The sequence below is a fragment of the Ananas comosus genome, linkage group 14 (assembly GCF_001540865.1).
Source record: "Ananas comosus cultivar F153 linkage group 14, ASM154086v1, whole genome shotgun sequence".
Taxonomy (NCBI): Eukaryota; Viridiplantae; Streptophyta; class Magnoliopsida; order Poales; family Bromeliaceae; genus Ananas; species Ananas comosus.
In genome coordinates, this window is record NC_033634.1 from 10453258 (window position 1) to 10476058 (window position 22801).

General features: G+C 34.0%; 2 protein-coding genes across 7 annotated transcripts; both read right to left on the reverse strand.

Moving 5' to 3' along the window:
* LOC109720409 (two-component response regulator-like PRR1) lies at window positions 7489–12820 on the reverse strand. Of its 3 annotated transcripts, XR_002218913.1 has the most exons (7): window positions 12541–12819; window positions 11140–11301; window positions 10909–11042; window positions 10655–10822; window positions 10273–10354; window positions 8420–10144; window positions 7489–8177 (listed from the first exon to the last, which is right to left on the reverse strand). XR_002218913.1 is itself a non-coding variant. In XM_020247501.1 (6 exons), exons 1-6 carry the CDS (start codon window positions 12710–12712, stop codon window positions 9291–9293), a joined length of 1563 nt encoding a protein of 520 aa, XP_020103090.1. In that variant the 5' UTR covers window positions 12713–12820; the 3' UTR covers window positions 8305–9290. The 3 variants fall into 3 exon arrangements, 2 of the variants coding, with proteins under 2 accessions (XP_020103090.1, XP_020103089.1); XM_020247501.1 differs by lacking the exon at window positions 7489–8177 and having other exon boundaries at window positions 8305–10135; window positions 12541–12820; XM_020247500.1 differs by lacking the exon at window positions 7489–8177 and having other exon boundaries at window positions 8305–10144.
* Window positions 14857–20015, reverse strand: LOC109720843 (uncharacterized protein At4g37920, chloroplastic-like). Of its 4 annotated transcripts, none has more exons than XM_020248189.1 (7): window positions 19756–20013; window positions 18236–18513; window positions 17936–18101; window positions 17210–17454; window positions 16166–16353; window positions 16040–16093; window positions 14857–15507 (listed from the first exon to the last, which is right to left on the reverse strand). In XM_020248189.1, exons 1-7 carry the CDS (start codon window positions 19937–19939, stop codon window positions 15309–15311), a joined length of 1314 nt encoding a protein of 437 aa, XP_020103778.1. In that variant the 5' UTR covers window positions 19940–20013; the 3' UTR covers window positions 14857–15308. The 4 variants fall into 4 exon arrangements, with proteins under 4 accessions (XP_020103778.1, XP_020103781.1, XP_020103779.1 ...); XM_020248192.1 differs by having other exon boundaries at window positions 18236–18500; window positions 19756–19865; XM_020248191.1 differs by having other exon boundaries at window positions 15388–15507; window positions 15957–16093; window positions 19756–20015.

A 22801-nucleotide genomic window follows, 5' to 3' on the forward strand; every position in this document is an offset into this window, starting at 1 on the left:
TTTTCTATTTCATATATTAGGTGGTAATAGTACCCTCTCTGGAGGAAAGAAAAAAAAAATCTATTTATAGTCGCCAAATAATTTTTTAAGTAAACAAAATTAAGCTTAAAGTCTTACGCAAAATTATAATAGAAAGTACGGTTAAAAAAAAAAAGAAGGAAAAAAGGTGTTAGTTTTCGTAACGAAAGATATTTGCCAATAATTTAAAACTTGGCTCGGTCGATGCTGACTGGTCAATAAAACGGTTCAATACAATTCTTTGAATCGGATTTGTCGAAAAAACGTTTTAAACGGTTAGAATCGTCGGTTCAACCATCGAACTGGTAAACTGATCCAGTTTGATTCAAACCACCTGAATTTTCTTTTATCAGAGTCATATTAAAAATCTAACGACTTAAAATCAATTTAACTAATTTTATTTTCTATCAGCAACGATTAGTCTTATAATAAATAAAATTTAAAAATTTATATTTATTTAGGAAATTAAAAATTAACCTTGGTCTCATTTTGTTTTTTTTTTTTGGACAATATAAACTTTAAATTTATGTCACTTTCAACTACAGGTATATATTATACGCAAGGACAAATCTGTGGCATCAAAAAAAGATTATTTTATATTCTCTGCTACAGTACTAGAAAAAGAATAAATTCTTGCATTGCAATAATTATATGCCTAGCCGGTTAGTAGGGCCCAAAGTGGTTTGGATAAACTTGGATAAAAAATTTCTTTAAATTTTGCATGATTTAATTACAAAAATAAGGAAAAACTTTAAAAAACCCCACAGTGATTTCGTAGTTTCTCACTTTGCCCCCCTGTAGTTTAAAATATATCAAATTGCCCCCAGGTTGTTTTGTCACTACAACAGAATTAGGTTATAGGGACACATGTTTGGGACACTTTTGAGTAAGTGTCCTATTTATACTAAAATTTTAAAAAATATCTACTAATGTCTAAATATAAAGCCCAATCCGACCAAAAATAAAAGATTACTCTACTCAACCCACCACACCCAGTCCATTTGGCCCGATTACAAACAGAAAAGAAAAAAAAAAGAAAAATTAATCTTAATTAATTACCAAAGAATCGTCGATGAAGTACTCTTTTAGTATAGTATATATAGTATTATACTATATAATAATATATATATAGAATTATTTGCTACTAGTACAATCAATAGTACAAATCCGGTAGGTATATACGTTTTCGGGACCGTTGGATGAAGATGCGGCTGTTTGTAGGATGATAATGTCTCCTGGGTTTTGAGTGGGTGATTGGTTTATGTATGAATCTAAGGGTGGAAATATCAAAAGTAGATTCTAACAATAGATTACTCAATAGTACAAGGATTGGTCTATCGATAGGTATAGTAGCCGAATCTATAATATATATTGATATTATATACTTATATATATATACTATTGTCTAATTGATTTATTTATTGAGTTTTTACTTTTTTTTTTATTAGGTAGCTTGTTAATAGCTTCTATCGCAGGCGAAGCGCAGGTCTTTCACTATAGTGTTGTATAATAGTATTCAATACAATGTATTCAACGACGTATTCGTAGGGGTGGAATAGGGGTGGAAAACGAGCGAGCTCGATGCGAGCTTATGTCAGCTCAAATTTTTCGGGCTTGAAATTATTGTCGATGTTCTAAATCTAGGCTCAGCTCGGTGTGGATTAATTCGAGTCGAAGCTCGAGCGAGCTAATTTCGAGTCGAGCGGAGGCTCGAGTCTAAAGAGCCGATTGAAATTCTCGACATTATTAATTCATGTTTTAATTTTTAATAGAACATTCGTACATTTGATGCAATATGTCCAGTAGTTAAATACAAAAAATTTGAAGAAATGTGAGCTAGGGTGACTTGCCGTGACTGGGGGTGGGGTGCGGGAATTAGGATTTGAAATTTGAATGTATCATATTTTTTAGTGTTATGTGCAATTAGTGAAGAGTCGTGAAAGAGAGAGTGTGATTATGTAAATTTAGAATTGGGCTATTGCAACACGTTGTATTGATTGGATTTATTTTATGGAGTAACAATAATGGCCAAAATTAATTAAAGCTATTATAATTAACTTAAATACTATATATATATATATATATATTATATATATATGTAGATAGGTACTATATTTATCGGAGCACGGACCTTCCGTACTTCCAGTTCGTTTCGATGTTGCGACTTCTTATCGTCGAATCGCTCCGTTAAACTCTGATTGAGAGTATTTGGAGTATCTAGAAATTAAATTTTATTATTTTTCGATTGTCATTTGACCTAGCTGATCGAATGCGGTCAAATATCACAGAATTCAATGGCCGTAGTTGAGCGTTTGCAAGTTACTCAAACAGTGTAGAATATCATCAATTCACTTGTGAAATTTTTGATAGAATCTTATCTATATAAAACAAGATCAGTATCTTTGTATTTTAAATTTTAATGCATATTTATTACATTTTGTACAGATTTTTATTTTCAGCGTTGATTTTGAGCCCTTTGTTTCACTAGGCCAAATGATATCGTTAAATTAGTAAATTTATTTTCTAGGCTTTCAAATACTCGTAGATCAAGTTTTAAGGAGCCGAATCGACGATTCAGAAAGTCGCAACATGAAAACGAGCATAGATAGTACGGAAGGATTCCGTGGCTTCGCATAGCATAGTAGCTTCTCACTCTATATATATAATATATATATATATATATATATATATATTATATATATATTATATATTTCGAGCTTTTCGACGCTTTCGAGCCATAATCGAACGAGCCTGAGTAATACTCAAGCTCGGCTCATTTAATTTCGAGGTCGAGCTCGAGCGAGGCTGAATATCGAGCCGAACACGAGTCGAACGCGAGCCGGCTCGCCTCGTTGCCAGCCCTAGGTGGAACTGGGGCCGGGCTAACAAGGCCCCCTGATCGGGTCATGTTCGGGCGAAGCTTTGGAGTATTAAAAATATTATATTGCGTTCGCACCGGGCTTAAAAATTTAGGCCCGCTCAAAATATTTTTAGCCTATTTGTGAGATGTCAAGCCCTGGCCGAGCCCGCCAAAAGCCGAATATTAGATTTATCAAATAAAAATATATGTATTCATACGACGTATTCGGATTTCGTACTTAAATAATTACAACCAATTCACAGTAATGGATAAGATTTGGCCATGAGTCTCCGTATCCGTGCTTTAATGTTCGGGACACTCATTTATGTTCTTATTAAATGATGCCAACAATCAACTTATGGCATTACAAATTCTTGTATTTTTTTTTTTCTTTTTTTTTTTTGTGATTGCCAATTTGTCCGGAATATATTATATAGTAATAATTAATTAAAATTTTCACCTTGCGTTATGTATTTTGATATTATTTTGACCTCATAGGGCTTAATTTAGATTGACTTGTACGATTACTATTTTATTTTTTTTGAGGTGAAATGAGAAAAAAAATTAATTAAAATGCACCGGTCTATTATTGATATAGCTGTTAGTAACCAATTCAATTATTTTTTTGGATTCACTCATCTCATCGTGATTTATAGAAAAGAAAAATTATACTTTTTATTTATAAAATTATATTGACTGTAATAAATGATTGGTTGACTCATATATATAAATCATTCAGATATGAGAAGTGCTTTGTATTAAAGATGTAAATGTACAAATGCAAGATGAATTATGTACAAACAAATGCAACTTTACTTGCCTTTTCTACTTATATTTCTATACATATAATGTGTACAATCTTAATTATTTTAAATTCTTAAGCAATTATGGCTCCATATTCGACGATAATAAAAAACGCGTTCTAAAAGTTCGCTCAGTAGTAGCGCACAGTGACAAATTGAAGGTTAATTAAAATGTCGAGTATACTAATCTCAGTAGCTAATTATTTACTTTATTAATATAATTAATAATTATTTTTTCATTTTTTGGATGATATGACAAGCAAAAATTAGATGTGCTTCAACACTACAACAAAAACGGTCTATAGCGACACTTTTAATTGTAGAGGTACATATTAAAAAAGTGCTTGCTAACTAAAATTACCGACCATTTTTATAAAAGTGTTGCTATTATGTGGTCGGCTAGGTATATAGTGACAGTTAAAGAGTGGTCACTATAACTAAAAGAGTGCTGCTAATTTAGAACATCTATTTAAGCATTTAGCAATGCCGAAAACTCTATCTCGTTTGGCTGCAGTGGCGGATGGAGGACGACACGAAGGCCCTTCGTCTAGAATTTCAGTAGATTGAGTGAAGAGAGAAAAAGATAGTAATTGATTTTTTCTTTTTTTTTTTTTTCTGTTTTGTATCGGGCCAAATGGATGGGTGTGGTGGATTGAGTAGAGTAATCTTTATTTTTGGTGGATTGCGGCTTTATATTTATGGCATTAGTAGATGTTTTTTTTAAGTTTTAGCATAAATGGGACACTTACTCAAAAGTGTCCCAAACATGTATCCCTAGTAACCTAATTCTGTTGTAGTGCAAGTAATAGTTCTAATATATGGTGCACAAATTTTTAACGCAATGCTGGTGCCATGGATTAATTAGATTGTCTCTTGTATTAGAGAGGCGCTCCATTATTATAATAATATAATAATTTTTTTAGACGAACAAAACAGTACATGGAAAGACTTTGAGATGATCTAAAATTATCATGCATTTATCAATATATCGTATGAACTTTAACTTAAAAAAAGTGCGTGAATGATTGATTAAACTATTTTACTCTAAAGAGATTTGTATTTTTTTTTTTTCGATTGAACAATTGTTTACCTAGCCTTTATTTTTAGTAGCTTATTAATTGCTTACTTTATTTAACATGAATGATTATTTAATATTTTTTTTTATTTATTAATGCAATGATTTAATTGATCAAACTAAGCGATATGATGAACGGGATTAGATTGAATCATTATACCCTATCTTTTCTATCTATAAATACAATGCTCAGGGAGAGTTATAGCAAACAAATTATATATTGTATTAAGAATTAAGACTTAATTACAATATTTTATTATTTTTTGTAAAAATATTATTGTATTATTATTTATTTTATTTAATTTCTACACTGTATTTTAAAGTTTATTTTATTGTTCTACTATTTTCTTTTCTCCTAGACACAACTAAAACTATTTTTTTCCTTGTCAATTCTATATTACTATTAACAAATTTATTGTTTTAGATTAAAATTTGACAACTTTGTTTTATTGCCAGTTTTAATAGTAAAATAATGTCAAATAAATATCCATAATAGACTCATGAAAACTTCTATTAAATTATTTTCAAGTTACTTTTCTGTTGTTTTATGTATTTTATTATTTTTATCTCAAAATGGATCTTGAATATATGTTATGTCATCATTTTAACCATAATTTGGCTTAAGTTTAAGAGATTTGAGTAATAATTAATTAAAATTTTCACCTTGCGTTATGTATTTTGATATTATTTTGACCTCATATGGCTTAATTAGATTGACTTGTACGAATTACTATTTTATTTTTTTGGGTGAAATGAGAAAAAAAAAATTAAAATGCACCGGTTCTATTATTGATATAGCGTTAGTAACCAATCAAATTATTTTTCTTGGATTCACTCATCTCATCGTGATTTACTAGAAAAGAAAAATTATACTTTTTATTTATAAAATATATAATTGACTGTTAATAAATGATGTGGTGTGACTCATATATAATAAAATCTCTCAGAATGAGAAGGGCTTTGTATTGAAAAGAAGTAACATGTACAAATGCAAGATGAATTATGTACAAACAAATGCAACTTGTACTTGCACTTTTCTACTATATTTCTATACAATAATAGTACAATCTTAATTATTTAAAATTCTTAAGCAATTTATGCTCCATATCGACGATAAAAAGAAACGGTTCTAAAAGTTCGCTCAGGTGAAGCGCACAGTGACAAATTGAAGGTTAATTAAAAGCTCGAGCTACTAATCTCAGTAGCTAATTATTTACTTTATTAATATAATTAATAATTATTTTTCTCATTTTTGGATGATATTGACAAGCAAAAATTAGATGTGCTTCAACACTACAACAAAAACGGTCTATAGCGACACTTTTAAATGTAGGTACATATTAAAAAAGTGCTGCTAACTAAAATTACCGACATTTTTAAAAAGTGTTGCTATATGTGGGGTCGCTAGGTATATAGTGACAGTTAAAGAGTGTCACTATAACCTAAAAGAGTGCTGCTAATTTACCAACACTTATTTAAGCATTTAGCAACTGCCGAAACTCTATCTCGTTNAAAAAAAAAAAAAAAAAAAAAAAGGATAATTGGAGTGGTGCTTTTGAAAAGATAAATAGTACAGTGTAAAAAGTAAAAAAAATATAGTCTAAAATATAGAAAATTCTTCTGTAAATACATGTTTTTTTATTTTTTTTTCCTGACTTTTAAAAACCTACATTTTATCCTCTCAAATTTTCAAGTTGATGCATTTAACCCTCCTCTGTCAGGGTTTTGTTCTATTCCGTTCATTTTTTATAATTTATACTAAAAATATTCTTGAAAATGACAAAAATATGTTAAATTTATTTTTTTTTCCTTATAGAATAAGCAAGGGTAATTTGGTCATTTCACGTTCTTTATTATTGCTGTAGCTTTTTGAAAATATTTCTAAAATTTTTTAGTGGGCAAAATATACGTTTTTGAAAGTTAGGAAGGAAAAGTGAAAAGGCAGGTATTTATAAGAATTTTTTTATATTTTAGCCAAAAAAATTATAAAGTATAGTTTAGCATAGTGTAATTAAGCCCTAATATAACTTAAATCCATAATACAGCTAATGAGAAGGATTGTGAACAAGCCTTATATGAAAAGGAATCCACCACTGACTTTTTTTTTTGCAAATGTTTCAATCAATGAGTGAAACCATTTCTTGTTTTTGTTTTTTTTTTATTTTTTTATCAATCCTATTAAGAGGCTAAGAAGTGCCAATTTATACAAATTGATAGGTTTTGACTTTTACAAAGTTTTTGAGAAAGCAACAATTCTTGTAGATGTGGCTCACTAGAGAATTTCTAAAATATTGTGTGAAAGGGAAATGTCATTAAAATGAGCAAAGTATGGTTGAAATGTTTGAGAAAGAGTGTGATCATAAAGAGAAAACAAATTCAGAAAATATTAGGTAATAGTTCAATATAAATACAAAGAACTCAAAAATATATTAAAAAAAAAATCATAAGTTATTATTCATTTCTTTATCAATTTTACTGGCTGTTGATTAATGTAAAAAAAAATTCTTGGATTAGTTGCTTAATTCATAGATTATCTAACATTTTTATAAATTTTATTAAAAATAATATTTATTCTCTCACTTGAACTGCTCAACACACATTGTTTAGTTTAAAGAACCAAAAAAAAAAAAAGAAAGGAGACTACAAGGTTTGTTATTCAGCAGTTTCTGTTCAAAAAAGTTTCAGTACATTCCATCTAGTTTTGTCAGATTCTGTCAGAAAGAGACAACATGGAAATACAAAAAATTTGAAAAATGGAAATACATTCCATCAAGTTTTGTCAGATTCTGTCAGAAAGATACAAAAATACATAGCATACTATTAGAGGCATGCATATGCTTTTTCTCCACCAAATTACATTCAATGCAGTAAAAGGGTGATCAACTTTTTCATCACAAGATCTCAAGGTACAATTCATCAATAAAATCAACTTCACCATCTTATTAAGAGCCAAAGCATCTGTTTCTCTTGATTCTGATAATGAGATTGGCGCGCACTGCAGCCACCTGTATGTAGCATCAAGGAACACAAGAAGTGGATGATGATTCAGGCGTAGAACAAATACGCGAGGACATCTATGCATTTATCAGATAAAATTTCATCAATCATCGATATCTCTTACATCCCGATATCTTACTAATACCTCAGCACCTTGTTTAACAACCAAACCATTTTCTCTCCTGACTCTGATGATGAGATTGGGGTGTAATTTTTACAGTGATTCGACAAACTGTTGGAAATCGGTTTTTGTCTTTCAGTTCCAAGTCTTCGTCTTGTCTGCTGGTCTTCATATACTCCTCTTCAATTGTTTCCTCGAGGATATTTAGCCTTTTTATAACAATGGGATTGCGGGATCGCTCAACTGCCGCGACAGTAGGCGTCGAGCATGATCTCGATCCATTTGTGGAGCTCCTTTGGAGTGCTGTACCAACAGAAGGAGCACAAGATACAAATATGAATAAATGCTATCAATCTTCTATCTCACAATCACCGTTTTAAACCAAAAAAAAAAAAAAAAATGGGACAAGTATGCAGATTAAGTTTAGTCATACGAAGTGCAACGAATCAATAATTACCGGACATTTACTCTAAGAATAGTAACCATCTAGAAGGTCTCGCATAGAAAAAGTGAAACAAAAAAGTAATATGCAAATTAAGTCTCACATCTGAGAACAATAGTGCAGCATAAGCACCAGTAAGAGTGTTCAAACAGGTAGAGGAGCACCATCTCGCTCGTCCAGATTGTCGTAAAGTATCTGAAAATACAGAAAGATGGCAAAAGAATTCCCCTGGGAAGTCCTTCCGCCTCCTCGCAACAATAGCATTAATGTCGAGGGGACTTACTTGAACCTCCTTGCGAAGATCCATCTGCTTTTCTATTTCATCATCAAGAAAAAAAGAAGATCATTGACCATTTTGCCTTGGAGCATCTAGAAGAGCTTTCTGACGATTCAATCATTTTAGGGAAGATCTACATTGTGCAAGAATTTTGATCATAGCATCCTTGTTTCAGTTCTTTTCTCCTTCCAGAGGGCTAGTATCTACCTCGCCGGAAAATAGATGGAAACCTAGGTTTTCTTTTAATCCTTGGTGCAGAACATATGCAGCTTTGTTTCTACTTTCAAAGCAGTGAAGCACGACATGAATAGTCTGGTGTATCCATGTTTTAAATTGAAACAGATGTGACGATTTCCTTCTTTGTATATTGTCGTCAATTGAAACTCCATACAGATATATGGAAGATCAAGTATAAAAAAGAGGGGGAGAGGGAGCTCAATGCAAGATTTCAACAATAGATGCATGCATTATAAATTTTTTGTGCAAAGAAGTCGATGAACAATACCACCTAAATGCCTCTTTCACTATGGTATTTCCTTTCCCAACTTTATCGATGGCGTTCTCTCCAATAACTCGACCAATGGATAACATGCACATATCCGGAGCTCCGGAGAAAATGCAGATCCACTAACCATCATAAAGCAAAAGAGGCACTTGAGTACGTTTCGGAAGGTTCCATTCATCAGTTCCTCGTGTTCTATTCAGGAGAAGAAACAAGCTCGAGTTCTCTTGATGTTGGCTCCTCATCTTCATCCTCCTCGGCATTATCATCACCGGCATTAAGTCCACCAAACTGTATATCTACATTGTTCGCATGCCTCACAAATTGACCCCGCACTCTGGGCCTTGTTTCAGCAAGATGCTTCCTATTTACGTATCTAATCTTCTTGTCGAAGCAACGTTCCTTCCTTTTCTGCCTGAATTTCACAAGCGCTGCTGCTCTTCTTTCAGTTCGACCAGACTTGGCTTCAGGCACTGACGTGCTCGTCACTGACGGCCAAACATTTGTGGCAGGCATGTGGCCCGATTGCAAATTCACGCCAACATGATTATAAGGAATTGATGGCATTACTGGCAAATGAGGAAGAGCATTATACTGAGGCAACAGCGCTGGGGAGCTGTGTGCTTGCACATTGTTTAAGCTTCCTTGAAACATGTGCACTGACGAGGGCATCATTCCAGGATAATAAAGTGGGAAGTGGAAGACCGACGGAGCGCCAGAGACATTGTTTTGGCCTTCACTACTCGATTCTGGCTGTGTGCTAGAAGAAGAGAAGCAAACCGGAGGAAACTCTGTCGGCATCTGAAATGCTTCATTTTCCTCGGAACATCTTTCATGTGTCCCTCTGCTTTTAATTCTCTCGTTTTCACTTCCTACGTGTAAATTGTCCTGACATTTCGCTGGTTCTGAAGGGCCTGCGTTTCCATCCAGTTGGGTCCAGTTGGAATTTTTGGCTTGTGGGGTTGACTTGACGTAAGCCAGAAATGCAGAAGACTCGCCAACCCTCAGATTGGTCTTCCTTGGGAATGAAAAGACACCCCCTGAGAATACTGGTAAAAATATTCATTTCCTGAGGAAGAATGGGGAAGAAGATACCTGCACAGCAGGCATTGATAAAGCGGAAAAAAAAAAAACTAAGCTAAGCAGCAGAAGCTGCAAGAAGAGTTGAGTCGCTTACATGCCCAATCACCACCCACTGCAGCATCTGCCGTCTGTTGCGTTCTGCTAACACACGCGGGTTCAACACCAGCGGCATTAGACTGGAAAGATACAATATGAAACATTATGAACAGACAGTCTCATTTTCAGAAATCCATATTAGTTCACACTAGCATCCTAGCACAACCCTGTCTGATAAAATATGCTAAAACAACCGAGTTATAGGCAAGATGCATAGAAAAATCTAGAACCGCAAGATGCATAGAAAAATCTAGAACCAACCGAGAAATCACAAAAAGAATCTGAAGTGGCTTTCAATCCATAGTCAAATACGTGTCACTAATGTATGATTTATGTACTAGACTAAAAGGCAAATGATTTCATGGAAAACCAAGGCTTGCCTCATATTCACGATGATTTGAGGCGCCTGTTTCCTGATTTGAATTTCCCTTCAGCTTATCATCCGTGTCATCTGATAATAGAGTTGTGCTGTTTGTGTTGGCATCACTTGGGTCTGACAGTGCCAACTCAAAATCATGGTTGAAGACTTCTTTCTCGGATAGACCAAGCTGCAAAATAAGACAGCAAAAATAGCTGATGACAACCATTCAAGTTGCATCAGACAATGTAGGAGCAAATCCAAGCAGTTGAGTACCGTCCGTCTTCTTCGCCACATGTGGGTCCAAAGGTTCAACAGCTCGTTGGTACGCAATGGCTTCACGAGATAGTCAGCTGCTCCAAGTCGCAGGCACTTGACAACAACCGAAACCTCATCTTGAGAAGACATCACTGATTTATTTAAACAAAAATGGCGATAAGACTCAGCTACGTGAAATGTACATCACAAGCGTGGAAAAGCAGTACGAAAAAAAAAAAAAAAACATACTGATGATGGGAATGCGCCTCAAGTCTTTGTCTCTAGTGATGTACTTTAGCATCTTGAAACCTTTGGCTACGGGGAGATCAACTTCCGCGAGAATGATATCAATGTCTGCTGCCTGAGCCCTAAGCACGTCAATCAGCTGTCTTGCAGACCTCACTGAAGTTACTGAAATCATCAACAGATGCACAGATCATAATCAGTTTACTTGTTGCATGCCTTTACACTAGAACAATTATAACGATGATTGCCTGACAATTAACTCGAAATATTGAGGCTATATAGTGAAACCTGCTCATGCCCTCTCACCCCTAGATTCAACATCTTCAAATTTGAAATTGAAGCACTTGAAAACTTAAAGCAGATTGTTGAGGCAGGAGACAAGGTGCAAAGGTGATTCTTGAAAGGTAAAAACAAACAAAACTTACTTGAACTCTAGATTATTTTGAGTCGGCTACCCAACCTTTCAAAATTTTGATTTTACTAATCAACCTTTCAAGTCAGCGGCACTTTGATTCCAAAATTTAAGTTAATTACTTACTTTAGTGAACTTATAGTTGTGATAATTGCATAGAATATACTAACTAAACCTATAAAGATAAACGACGCATTCAAATTTTGAACTGTCGTGTAGTTCAAAATGGTCCATAGTTCAGATAAGTTCTATACGCTTTTACCTTCTTGAAACAAATCCTAATATCAACAACAGCCACATAATTCGCACCATACAATTGGATACCAAGCAAAACATTTCCTTTGATGTTTGCCACCTCACAGTGCTACTAACTAGGTGTGCATTTCGCAGCTTAAAAATGAAGGTAAAAAATGTATGGTACTTACCTGAACTATTACCCAACCTTTCGAAATTTCGATTTTACTATCCAACCTTTCAATTTGTCTGATTGAGTCAATTAGCAGCACTTCGACTCCAAAATTTAAGCAAATTGCTTACTTTAACAAATTTATCGTTGTGAGAATTACATGAAGTATACTAACTAAATTTGTATATCAAACTTTGACTTCAAAGTGCAGTTTACCGCCTAAAATCAAGCAAATTGAACGGTTAGATAGTAAAATCAAAATTTTGAAAAGTTAGGTAACCAAATTCAAATGTAATTGCGACCCCAGGTAGTTTTCTTTTAATAAAGAAATTCAAACGTAATTCAAATATCTTTTTATTTGGAAATAGGCTTATAGTCAAGCAAAATTGTCTCTTTTTTCCCTCATATCTCGTCCTCTTCTCTCTACTTCTTTTTTCTCCGGAGGCACGATCCCCTCGAAGTGATCGATTCGTTCTTTCGATACAGTAGAAACATATCAAGTTGTCTATATTTTTACCGAAAATAAAAGTGTTAAGGGAGTGAAAGAAGGCGAGATGAACCCTAATTTCATTGAAATTGAGATCACCTTGGTAGGAGCACTTGGCGAGGAGGTGGAGCTCCTCTTGGGAGCTTTTGGGGTCATTGTCGCACAGCAGAATCCTCACCTTGCTCCGATCCAAGAATCGGTGGCCTCCGCTGCCGCAGCCGCCCATGGCCGCGGCCTCCGCCTCCCTCGCTGCTCCCTCGTCCCGCCCCATGGATTGGATTGTCGAGCTAGGTTAAACTCTTACGGCGAGGGCGAGGGCGACGACGAAGAGGGGTGGGGGGGCGAGGAACCCTAACTAGGGTTTTCTCATCGCGATTATTAGAACGCTTTTTCACATAAACCCTCAAACAATTTATAATTTGCCACATGACCCTATTATATTTTGTTTCACAGAAAATTCCCTGTAAATACCATTTTTTTTTCACTTTTCTACTTTCAAAAATCGATATTTTGCTTTTCTCCAAAATTTAGAAATATTTTCAGAGAAGTACGACATTAATGGAGAGGGCAAAATAATCAAATTGCCCTTATTTTTTCTAAAAAAAAAATAATTTTTTAATACATTTTTGTCATTTTGAATGATATTTTTGATATAAATTATAAGAAATAGACGGAATAGTAATGGAACTCTGATGGAGTGAGGTTAAATGCAATAACTTGAATGTTGAGGAGATAAAATATAAATTTTTGAAAGTTAGGAAAAAAAAGTGAAAAAGCAGATATTCTATAAGCGGGTGTTCCATAATTTAACCGGCCAAATAACCTAATTCGTTAACTCAGCATCAAGCTGAAACAACAATTAAAAAATGATGAATCATGATTCATCATCTTTAATTAATAAAATTTAAAAAACGGTTTGATGATTCAAACTATTTCTTTCTATTTTCTATATAAATTTTTTAAAACTTTAATAAATCACGTATAATCTTAACGATCTATCCATACAATTCTAAGAATCAAATAAAAACTCCAATAATCCACATATAATCTAACAATATTAAAAAATTCACAATTTAAAATTTACCGCTTTCTAAAAACGGTGAACGATTCACCGTATTTCTTATTTTTGTTCAATTTTCTGTAATTTAGCCTCCTATTTAAGATAATTCACATAAGTATAAATTTATTATAATAACCAATTAGCTTAAATTTTGTATCCGAAGAATTTATTAAATTATTGGTAAACTTTAAATACCACTCCTGTTGTTTCGTGCTTTCCTACTTTAGTACTTTCTCACTTTAGTTATCCTGTGGTTTAAATTATATCACTTTAGTATCCTGTGATTTTTTTTTTTTTTCTTTTCGTCAGCGCCTCCGTTAACTCTTCGTTAAATCATATACAAAAAACTTCAGATACCCCACCTATGATTTATCGAATATTCACTTTAATACCATGTGGTTTTAACTTTGTCGCCGATTTAATGAAAAAAAAATTAACGGAGGAAATAACGAAAAGAAAAAATAAAACAGCAAGATATAAAAATGATACATTTTAAATCACAGAGTACTAAAGTGAGAAAGCGCGAAACTATATAGGTGGTATTTGAAGCTTTTCCTTAAATTATTAAAACCAAACAAATTGAAAGATTAAGTACTAAAATCAAAATTTTGAAATTTGAAAGATCGAACAGTCCAATTAAAATGTTCTATTTTTCATATATATTTGAACAGGTCAATAACACATTGTTTACTTTTTTAAAAAAAAAACAAAGACTATTAGAATTGTTATTCAGCATTTTCTGTCAAAAAAGTTACAGAACATTCCATCAACCTTTGTCAGATTCCGTCTGAAAAAATTATATGGATTAATATATTCATGATTTACGGATACAAACCAAAATTTTGAAAAATTTGAAATTTGGGTGCTCATTCAAAAACACATAATGCTTATAGAGGTATGCAAATGAAATACTGTTGACAATAGATGAATAGTATTTACTATCAATTTTATATCCAAAAATTCATCACAGTACTACCACCAAATAGTAAACTATAAATCCAATCAAAAATTTAAGTGCCCATCGACATAGACTATATTCACCGTGTCATATCGTGTCAATAAAATATCAATATGATACAGTCCCCGTGCCGATAGTATAGCTCAAAACTTTTTATTCTTTAATTAATAAGTAACTTTTTCATTAAAGCTCAAAAGATCTGCTAAAAATACATAATAAATAGTTAGAATATCTTGTTACTAAAGAAAAAATAAATATTTCATATCATTATGTGTCTGCACACATGTATATTTTGTAACCGGCACATATCGGCACGGGCTGACATGCACCGTGCTGATAAGTTTTCGACACGATCTCGTGCCACGACACTTAAATCCTTGCATCTAATAATAAAAAAAAACACAAATAGCAAATTTTATTCCTCTACTATCAATAGCATTCCAGCCCGACGACTTTTTCTCCGCTAAAATTACATTGCATGAAGTAAATGGCTAGAGCTTGGAGCATAGACACAAAGGAAAACAACTTTTTTTTTTTTATCACAAGATACAATTCATCAGTAATCAACTTCACCTCATTACTTGTCAGCATCTTATGAAGAACAACCCATCTTTTCTCTTGATTCTGATACTGAGATTGGTGCGTAGAGGAACAGAGTAAATAACAATCAAAAGTGGATGATTAGGGCGTAGAACATATACGCAACGAAATGTAACACTTTTATAAGATAAAATCTCATCAATCATCGACACTGCTTACATCTCGATATCTTACTAATATCTCAGCACCTTGGTAACAACCAAAACCATTTTCTCTCCTGATTCTGATTATTGAGATTGGTGTATACTTTTAGTCTTTCGGCTCTGAGCCTTCGTCTTGTTTATTGGTCTTCATATACTCGTCTTCGATTGTTTCTTTGAGGATATTTAGCCTTTGGATAATGATGGGATCACCCATCTGCCGCGCTTCGGTCAAGTCGGTCTCCTCTTTGTTGAGATGGTAGGCGTCGAGCATGATCTTGATCCATTTGTGGAGCTCCTTTGGAGTTCTGTACCAACAAAAACAGCACAAGATAACCCACATTCGCAACTGGCTGAAAACGATAACCCAAAAAGGCAAGGTTTTAAGTGCCCGTCGGCATAGGCCATATCCACCGTACCGTATCGTACCAACAAGATAGCGGCACGATACAGACTCCGTGCCGATGGCACCGCTCAAAACCCTCTATTATTTAATTAGTAAGTAATTTTCTCAATAAAATTCAAAAGATGTGATAAAAAGACATAATAAATAGTTAGAATATTTTGTTGCTAAAGAAAATAAATATTTCATGTTATTATATGTCGGCACACAAGAACTTTTTTGACCGGCACGCATCGGCACGGCTCGGCACGCACCGTGCCGTACCATGCAGGCAAGTTTCCGGCACGACCCGGTGCCACGGCACTTAAATCCTTGTTAAATACACACATCAAAGAGGATTATAGACAGTTAAACCTAAACTAAATACAATTGTGCAGTCTGAAGAACTACTTAAAGCTTCTCAAAAGTAATATGAGAAGTAGCTTTTACGGAATAACCTAGACAGTGGCCCCAATTTATCCTGAAGTGGGTTAAGTTCACCTGCGTAATAACTGAAAAAAAAAAAAAAAAAAAAAAAAAAGAGTTATGATGAAGTCGATGAAACTGTAAATAAGTTTACTTACGTATATAGGGCATCAACGTCCTTCACTTCATGCTCATCCCCTGGGGAGAAAGCAGTAGCAAGCGCGGAGAACCGCTTCTCGGGATCTGTGATGTTCAACAAGTACTTGAGAAGCTTTATTTCGGGCGGGGCGATGCTTCTGAGGCTTTTCTTTGTTGCTTTATAGATGCTATGCATAATTTCCTTAACCTGAAGCAAATTGCACCTTGGGTTATCAAGGACTTTGTGCATACAACTAAATGAGTAACTGAACAAAATAAATAACTAATTAACTAGATTCCAGATTGACTGCTAACGCAGGACTAAACGACGCGTGATAAGATGAAGAAGCACGAAGGCGGAAAGAGACAGATACATGAAGAACCTAGTCTTCGACAAGAGGAAAATATTATTAATTAACTCTAAAAAAAAAAACTAATTACATTAACCAAATGCCACGCATATATAGGGTCGATACCCGAATCCTAGTCTAATTCAAAACTATAAAATTATAATATATCTCTAAACCTAAACTAATTGAAAATAACCAAATAACTGGACTCAAAATAGGAAACATACAAAATTTCCTAAAATAGCCTAAACAGTTGAATTTGGGACCCAAACTTGGCCAGAATGACTTCGTCGTTCAACACGTAGATCTCGAAAAGTGTTTTCCGAATTGGGGTTGCACGCTGATTATGGACACTAGAGCAAAAAGTTATAGCTGTTTAAAGATTTTCCGCGCCGAATGTAAAAAATTGCCGAACTCATCAAGATTATCGGCCCAACTTGGTTGAGTCACACTTTTTCAGGAACTCTAATGCTAAATTGGCCGCAACAACCGCATATCGTTAACTTTTATTCTAAAATTTGGAGGAGACTGATCTTCACTATCCAACAACCATTAACTCCAAAGAAATTAAGTAGAAGTATCCGAAAAATAGAAACTATTTACCCATGAGTGAAAATTAGAAACTACCCAGAAAGTACAGTAGACTAATGAGTTTTTGCTACAACCAGGATAAAAAAAGAAGGTATCATAGCTCGGCTAACATAAAAATCCAACCTCATTCGTCATACTCATAGACTCTTTTGCAGCTGCCCAAGCTCTGTTTATTAGAAGAACTAAGGATGAATCGAGCTCCTTCGCCTTAGCTAGGCTCTTAATCTTTTCGCAAGCCTCGTCTAACGAGGACGAGTTTAGTATGTCATCGAACTTCTTTTGAGCAGCGTCCGACGTCTCCAGCTGTTCCAGTGCACAGTCATATGCACGAACTGCAGACAAGCACTTTGCTCCAAGCCTCACAATCGCTGTTTTAAACCCAAAAAGAAGGTTAACTATGCAATTTGAGTATAGTCATAGAACAAGTATAATTAACAAGGTACAATGAATCAAGAATTACCGGACATTTACTCAAAGAATAGTAATTATCTAGAAGGTGGTATATGACGCACAAAAAAAAAAAAAAAAAAAAAAAAATATTGGTAAAAATATATGCAAATTAAGTTTCAAAACTGAGAACAATAGGGGTTGAGCTCCTATACTTTTAAAAGCGCAGAAGCTCAACGTGCTTGTGATTTTTCAACCATTGGATCGCCTCAAAATCTATGCGGTACTAGTAAAGGAGACTTAATGGGGCACACCATTAATTGTGCTACACAGATCTTGAGGTGATCCGACATCTAAGTAGTCACAAGCACAAATGCTCCCGTGCTTTCAAAAGAACAGGAACTCAACTTGAACAATAGTGTAGTATAAGCACCAGTAATAGTGTTCAAACAGGTAGAGTACCATCTCGATCATCCAAATTGTCGTATGTATTTGAGAATACAGTAAGATGACGGAAGAATTCCCCTGTGAAGTCCTTCCGCCTTCTCGCAACAATAGCGTTAATGTCGAGGGGACTTTCTTGAACCTCCTTGAGAAGATCCATATGCTTTTCTATTTCATCATCAATCTGAAAGGCACGAAGCAAGAGTTTCATTTCTTTGCACAATAATGGAAAGAACAAAGCATGTTAGGGTGAAAATTATGAAATCCACGAAGCACGAAAGAACATACAAGGACCAAGGAGAGTGAAGATAACTACACCTTCTTAACTTTTCTAGCAAGCCCAACCAGCTTTTGTTTCATACTAGGATCTTTCTCGGTATCGGCACGCACATGGCACCTATTGAAGAAGTTCTCTCTGTACTTGCTCCAGTCATCTCTGAACACCAATATTTTCCTCCAATCCTTGGTTTGGGGTTTCTCAATCATGAAGAAATCAATCATCTTATCGCAGAATTGGGTCATGGTGTAACCTCTTGCAACTTCAGTTTCATCGTGTTCCTCGGTATTAGAAAGAGTTGTGTTCCTTGCAACGCATCCTAAATTATTAAGTTTTTATTTACGTGATACCCATAAGTAGAATAATTATATAAGAGAAAAATATAAAGCAAACAAAACTCTTGTCCGGCGGAAAAAAAAAAACAATATTTCTCCAAAAAAGTGCATGCCAAAAGTAAATTTTACCAAACATGGCCAAAAGAATGCGACACTTCTCCAACACCCACAAAGAACAGTGCCGATAAAATCCATCATTAATATATTAAACAGATGTGGAGAAAGAGAGCACAGTTCATAAAAAATTCTCAAACTTTCTCCAAATACCAATAAGTCCAAGCTTCAAGAACTGCACATACAACTATACAAGAAACCACCAACTATAGTTTGCTAGCACCACCAACAAAGCTTGACAGGGTAATATAGCAAACACATGGTGGACGAGAAGAGTAAACCGCATAATAAGTTTCACTAATACATGCTTACAGCTGCTCTTTAGCTGATACAAGATTGCAACTAATCAAGGGACAAACTAAAAAAACAGTTTTTACAGTACGCGACCAAAAGAAGAACAAACATTTCTCCAATACTGATGAACAGAAGCCAAGAGAAAATCGATGCTAATAACATAGCCCATCAATAATACGTTGTACACAAATAGAGAAAAAAGACTCCGTCTGATTTAAATGTCTCACATTTTCTCCCAATACCATTTGTGGGTGGTACTTACAGTTAGTGTTGTTCTTCGGGTTTGGAGTAATTGGTATTGTTAGATAGAAAGTTAATGGCTTTGAAACTGTAATTATCCGACTTTTTTATTTTCTGTACTCGAAATTTTCACACTAATACATAAGAGAATGAGAAAGTTACATCGTTTAATTTGTTGTTATTCTTTTTCCATGTTGCCATGTGGTCTAGTAAAACAAGCACTCCGATCCGATTTCGATTCCTAAATACATTGGCTATCCAGTTTGTAAGTTTTTGCTACCCTCTAATTCCAACAATTCCCATCTCTTTCTCTCCCGTAATTGACTTCAGCACCACCCAAGACGATGTCAGTTACGGCATTTTGGGATGCGAATTTAAGTTACGGCGAACCTAACAATGGAAGCGGGCATTTAATCATCCCCCTCCACTTTCGGTGAAACAATCATTTCCCCCTACTACCCACTAGTCCAAACTTAGAGAACAACACAAACTTTAAGCAGCACCACCAACAAAACTCTCTGTGGCAATATATCAAACACATGGTAGGCAACAACTATGAGAGATAATTTGGTGCTCACCTGGTGGGACAAATGAGTGAGACCTGTGGTGGGTTCTTCTAGAGAGAGAAAGTGAGTAAGGGTGGTGGGTGCAAAGGAGAGGAGGTTGGGGGAACAAGGTGGCATCTCCATGAGAGCGGAAGGGGTGGGGAGGGTGGAGTGATTTGGTGGTAGGGGTTGGAAGAGGAGGGGTTTTGAGAGCCATTGCTTTTCTCTCTCCAGAGAAGCAGCAGCCCTTGAGAGAGGGTTTTGGGGGGATAGAAAGGAATGAGCGAGTTTTGTGTGGGTTTTGGGCTGTGGGCTTTCTGTTCTGTAGGCTAGAAGCCCCAGAAAAGTCTAATGAGTACAGAAGGGAATGCAAACTGGGTGGATCTGTAAAGGTAAACTTCAAATACCAGTCCAAGAATTCAGTGCTTTCTTATTTTTAGTATTCTGTACTTTAAAATATATCACTTTAGTAGCATTTGGTTTCATTTTTCTCTTTTCGCCAGCGGCTCTGTTAGCTCTTCGTTAAATCATGGGTAAACTTCAAATATCCCCCATGTGGTTTCACATTTCTCACTTTAGTACCCTATGGTTTAAAGTATATCAAGGTAGTCCATGTGGTTTCGCACTTTCTCACTTTAATACCCTATGGTTTAAAGTGTATCAAGTTAGTACCCTGTGGTTTCATTTTTGTCTTTTTATTATCCATTTCACTAATTTTTTTCGTTAAATCAGTAACAAAGTTAAAATTAAAGAGTACTAAAGTGAATATTTGATAAACCTAGGTAGGGCATTGGAAGTTTTTTTGTATATAATTTAACAAAATATTAACAGAGGAAAAAAAATAAGCGAAAAAGTTAAAATTAAAGGGTACTTAAGTAAATATTTAATAAACCTAGGTAGGGTATCTGAAGTTTTTTGTATATAATATAACGAAATATTAAGAGAGAAGCCGACGAAAAGAGAAAAATGAAACCACATGGTACTAAAGTGAGAAAGTGCGAAACTACGAGGTACTAAATTGATACACTTTAAACCACAGGGTACTAAAATAAAAAAGTGCGAAACCACAGGATACTAAATTGATACACTTTAAACCACATGGTACTAAAGTAAAAAAGTGCGCAACCATGGGGGGTGATATTTGAAGTTTTTTCTTAAATTATATATAAAAAAAAAAATTCAGATACCCTCTCCCACCCCACCCCACCTCACCCCACCCCATTTATGGTTTATTGAATATTCACTTTAGTATCATGTAATTTACCGAATTTTTATTTTAGTATCCTGTGGTTTTAACTTTGCCACTGATTTAACGAAAAAATTAACTGAGAGGATAACGGAAAGAGAAAAATGAGAAAGCGATATGTTTTAAACCACAGAGTACTAGAGTGAAAAAAAAGTGAAACCACAAAGTTGGTATTATTTTAAATTCTGGAATGTCACGCTGTGAGAGAGAGAGAGAGAGAGAGAGAGAGAGAGAGAGAGATCTACACACTTATATAAGTTCTTGTTTTATTCTAGGGAAATAAGAATCCAACAAAAAGAGTACAAAATTTTGACACATTTGAGACAAGGCATTTTCATTTTTTGTCATGATAATGATTGAGCCACGTAAGATCTACAAGATCCAGCATTTGAGACCTTTGTGTAGCTTTGAACACCATGCATAAGTTTCAAAACCAATTTTTATCATCAAATTAATGTAAAATCTTATACAACTTATCCGAACCATAAATTGATTTAACTCATAGATCTAATCTTTTAAAATTTTGATTTTATTATCAAAACCTTCAATTTATTTGATTTGAGTCAGCTAACAATACTTTGACTTAATAAACTTATAGCCGTGAAAAATGTATAAAACATACTAACTAAATCAATAAAAATAAACAACATATTTAAATTTTGAAATTAAAGTGTCATTGACTTACTCAGATTAAATAAATAAAAAAAATAGATAGTAAAATAATTTTTTTTAAAAAAATTAAGTAATCAATTCAAAATAATTTGTAGTTCATATAAGTTCTGTACATTTTTACCTCAAATTAATTTTAACTGAGGATCTAAATTAATTTTCTTGTTCTTATTTTTTTGGGAGAAGTGACAAAGTAATTATCACTCTTGTAGTAGCTTCATTTTGCTTCTTCATTTTCCATGTTACATCATTATATGACTCTATCCTTTGTGCCCTTTCTTATTGATGGATTATTTTATTTTATTTTTTTTGTCTAAATGGGTGAAAATCTATAAAATTTTTCTAAACTATAGATTATTTTGATTCGACTATCGAATATTTCAAAATTTTAATTTTAACATTTGACCTTTTAATTTTCTGATTTAAATAATTTAATAACTCTGCAGATACGAAATTTAAATTAATTGGTTATTTTAATAAATTTATAATTACGTAAATTGCATAAATTATACTAATTAAAACCATAGAGATAAATAACATATTTAAAACTTGAAATTAAAAAGTCACTAATTAGCTCCAGTCAAATAAATTAAAAGACCGGATAATTAAATTAATTTTTTTAAAAATTAGATAGTCTAATCCAAAAAGTGATAGTTGAGATTAATTTTATTTTATTATTAATTCTTTATAAGAGTTTTATTATTTGTTTAGAAAAGATTACTAACAGTGGATAACAATTAATCTTTGATAAAAATAAACAGTCAATAAAATGGTATCTATTTTTTTATTAATTAAAATATTGCTGTGTGTGCTGTAAGATCATTAGCGCTAACCATTAATTCCAAAAAAAATCGAGCAATTAAAAAATATATAATCAATTCACTTAAAACGTACATGCACAACACTTACAGATTTCGATTTTGACTCAATCCAACCAACCTCACGCCGTTTGAAATATGACACGGCTCAACCCGACCTCCCGCCATTTCGAACGTAGTTGGGCCCAGTTTGACCTTCCGTCACACGGCAAAATATCGACCCTCTTTGAGCCAACAGGCATTACTGCATTGGTGCAATGAGCCGACTTTGCTATAAGCAGAAAGTGTCGTTCGCATTCATTTTGCCCTCGTCAGCCATGCTCGTCTTATCAAGTCATGTGCCTGT

Coding starts and splice junctions, on each gene's coding strand:
- LOC109720409 (XM_020247500.1), bottom strand. CDS start 12,712: ATGGGGCGGGACGAGGGAGCAGCGAGGGAGGCGGAGGCCGCGGCCATG. Junction 11,302..12,540: donor CGCCAAGTGCTCCTACCAAG/GTGATCTCAATT, acceptor TGATGATTTCAG/TAACTTCAGTGAGGTCTGCA. Junction 10,355..10,654: donor CAAATCATCGTGAATATGAG/GCAAGCCTTGGT, acceptor GTATCTTTCCAG/TCTAATGCCGCTGGTGTTGA.
- LOC109720843 (XM_020248189.1), bottom strand. CDS start 19,939: ATGGCTCTCAAAACCCCTCCTCTTCCAACCCCTACCACCAAATCACTC. Junction 18,102..18,235: donor TTGCTAGAAAAGTTAAGAAG/GTGTAGTTATCT, acceptor CGTGCCTTTCAG/ATTGATGATGAAATAGAAAA. Junction 16,094..16,165: donor GACGTTGATGCCCTATATAC/GTAAGTAAACTT, acceptor TTTTTTTTTCAG/TTATTACGCAGGTGAACTTA.